General features: G+C 34.9%; 1 protein-coding gene across 1 annotated transcript; it reads left to right on the forward strand.

Annotated features, from left to right (window-relative positions):
* The first annotated feature begins 283 nt into the window (after window positions 1–283).
* Window positions 284–1,345, forward strand: LOC104089165 (F-box protein CPR1-like). The gene has a single exon (XM_018768466.3). It carries the CDS (start codon window positions 284–286, stop codon window positions 812–814), a length of 531 nt encoding a protein of 176 aa, XP_018623982.2. The 3' UTR covers window positions 815–1,345.
* The last annotated feature ends 651 nt before the right edge of the window (window positions 1,346–1,996 follow it).

A 1,996-nucleotide genomic window follows, 5' to 3' on the forward strand; every position in this document is an offset into this window, starting at 1 on the left:
TAATGCCAATCAACACAGGCCCCGAATATCGATGCTCCAAGGCAGAACCGAGCTCGAACTAAGACTGGGGATTCGATCTAGCACCAAGCTCGAGTCAGTGCCAAGCTCGTAGACAAGAGCCGTTACAACCGCACCAAAGGAGAGAATCTTGGCGAGAATCAAGGGATCTAAATTTAACGTTATCCGATTTTTCAGGTAAACAAAGTGATAAAGTAATTACATCATATATAATATATAATCATTCTCCGAAGTGCAATGAATGTTAGAGTGTAAAGAATACAAGATGGTCGATGGAATTATGAAAAGATTCCCAGAAGACGTGGTTATTTATATACTATTAAGGTTTCGGGTAAAATTTCTTTTGCGATTCAAATGCATCTCAAAAACTTGTTACACTCTCATAAAATCCTCCATTTTTGTCAATCTTCATCTCAGTCGGACCATAAATGACAAAGATGAATTCATTCTTTTTAAGCGCTCATGGAAAGAAGAAACCAGTCTGTATAAAACTATCATATCTTTTCTTTCTGTTAGAGCTGATGATTATCTCAACCCCATTATTCCGGATCAAGATGTGCCTTATATGACAGCGACGTATAGTATTGAGTATGATCAACTCATTGGTCCTTGTCATGGTTTGATAGCTTTGATGGATGATCTTAATACTCTGTTATTCAATCCGTCAACAAGAAAGTATATGCTGCTCCCGCCCAGCCCTTTTAATTGTCCGAGAAATCACTATCGAACAATCAGATGTGTTGGGTTTGACTTCGACTCCATTGCAAATGACTACAAGGTTGTTAAAAAGTTTTGAAATTTACAGCGAGGATCGTATTGTTATGGTTATCCTATAGAGGAAGGGGGAAAAGTGGAGGTTTATGAATTGGGTATTGATTCATGGAGAGAATTGGATCATGTGGATCCACCGCTACCCGTGTTTGTTTGGTCGCCTTGTTCTCAGGTTTTTTACAAGGGATCTTTTCATTGGATCGCCAACCGAGTAATTCTTTGTTTTGACATGAGTACAGAGATTTTTCGTAATATGAAAACGCCTAATACTCATGACTGCTCAAATAGAAAACGATATAGCCTCATTAACTTAAATGAGTCTCTCACCTTGATATGTTACCCCTGTCTAGTGCCCGTGATTGATCCAACAAAAGATTTGATGGGAATTTGGATGATGATAGATTATGATGTATATGATTCTTGGATACAGAAATACAAAATTAGAGGTCTTCCTATTGAAACCCCATAAGCAGTTTGGCAAGATTATTTATTGCTTTTTCAAAGCAAAAGTGAATGTTTGATGTTTTACAATCTTAATTCGAATGAACTAAAGGAATTCTATTTACGTGGTTGTCCCCAAAAAATGAGAGTTGTAGTTTACAAGGAAAGCTTGAGTTCAATTCCCAAGGAAGCGAGAGTGGCACGCATGTTCAAAACTTTTGAGAAGTATAACTCGTCACCGAAACTTGATAAATTAGAACATAAATTCAACAGCTTTTTCATAGTTTCATCGCAAAGACTTTAATACTCACTTGGTCCCAATTTTAGTAATTGTATTTGATTAGGTACATAGTTTACTAAAGAAAAAATGACTTTTGAAACTTGTGATCTAAAAAATGTAGATATTTATGTGAGTATAAAATCTTTTTTTTGAAGTAAGATAAAAATTTAAAATTAAATTGTTTCTAAATATAAAATATTTTCTTGTTAATACAAGACAAAAAGAGATAGTCTGCAACATAAAATAAGGCAGAGGAATACTTCTATTAGGTAAGTAGTTTGTTAGCTAAGTTACCTTAGTTATGGCTAATTATAACGACCCAATAGGTGTTTTGAGTTCTAGATTTTCGTTCTGTGATTTGAGTCCTTGATATCCTCATTTGATGTTTCCTGATATGTATGCATGGTTCGTTTCGATATCCGAAAAGTTTAGATATGTTTTGGAAGATAAATTCTAATTCTAGAGCCTTAATATTGTTAGATTTGA

This window comes from Nicotiana tomentosiformis, chromosome 1, assembly GCF_000390325.3.
Source record: "Nicotiana tomentosiformis chromosome 1, ASM39032v3, whole genome shotgun sequence".
NCBI lineage: Eukaryota > Viridiplantae > Streptophyta > Magnoliopsida > Solanales > Solanaceae > Nicotiana > Nicotiana tomentosiformis.

Coding starts and splice junctions, on each gene's coding strand:
- LOC104089165 (XM_018768466.3), top strand. CDS start 284: ATGGTCGATGGAATTATGAAAAGATTCCCAGAAGACGTGGTTATTTAT.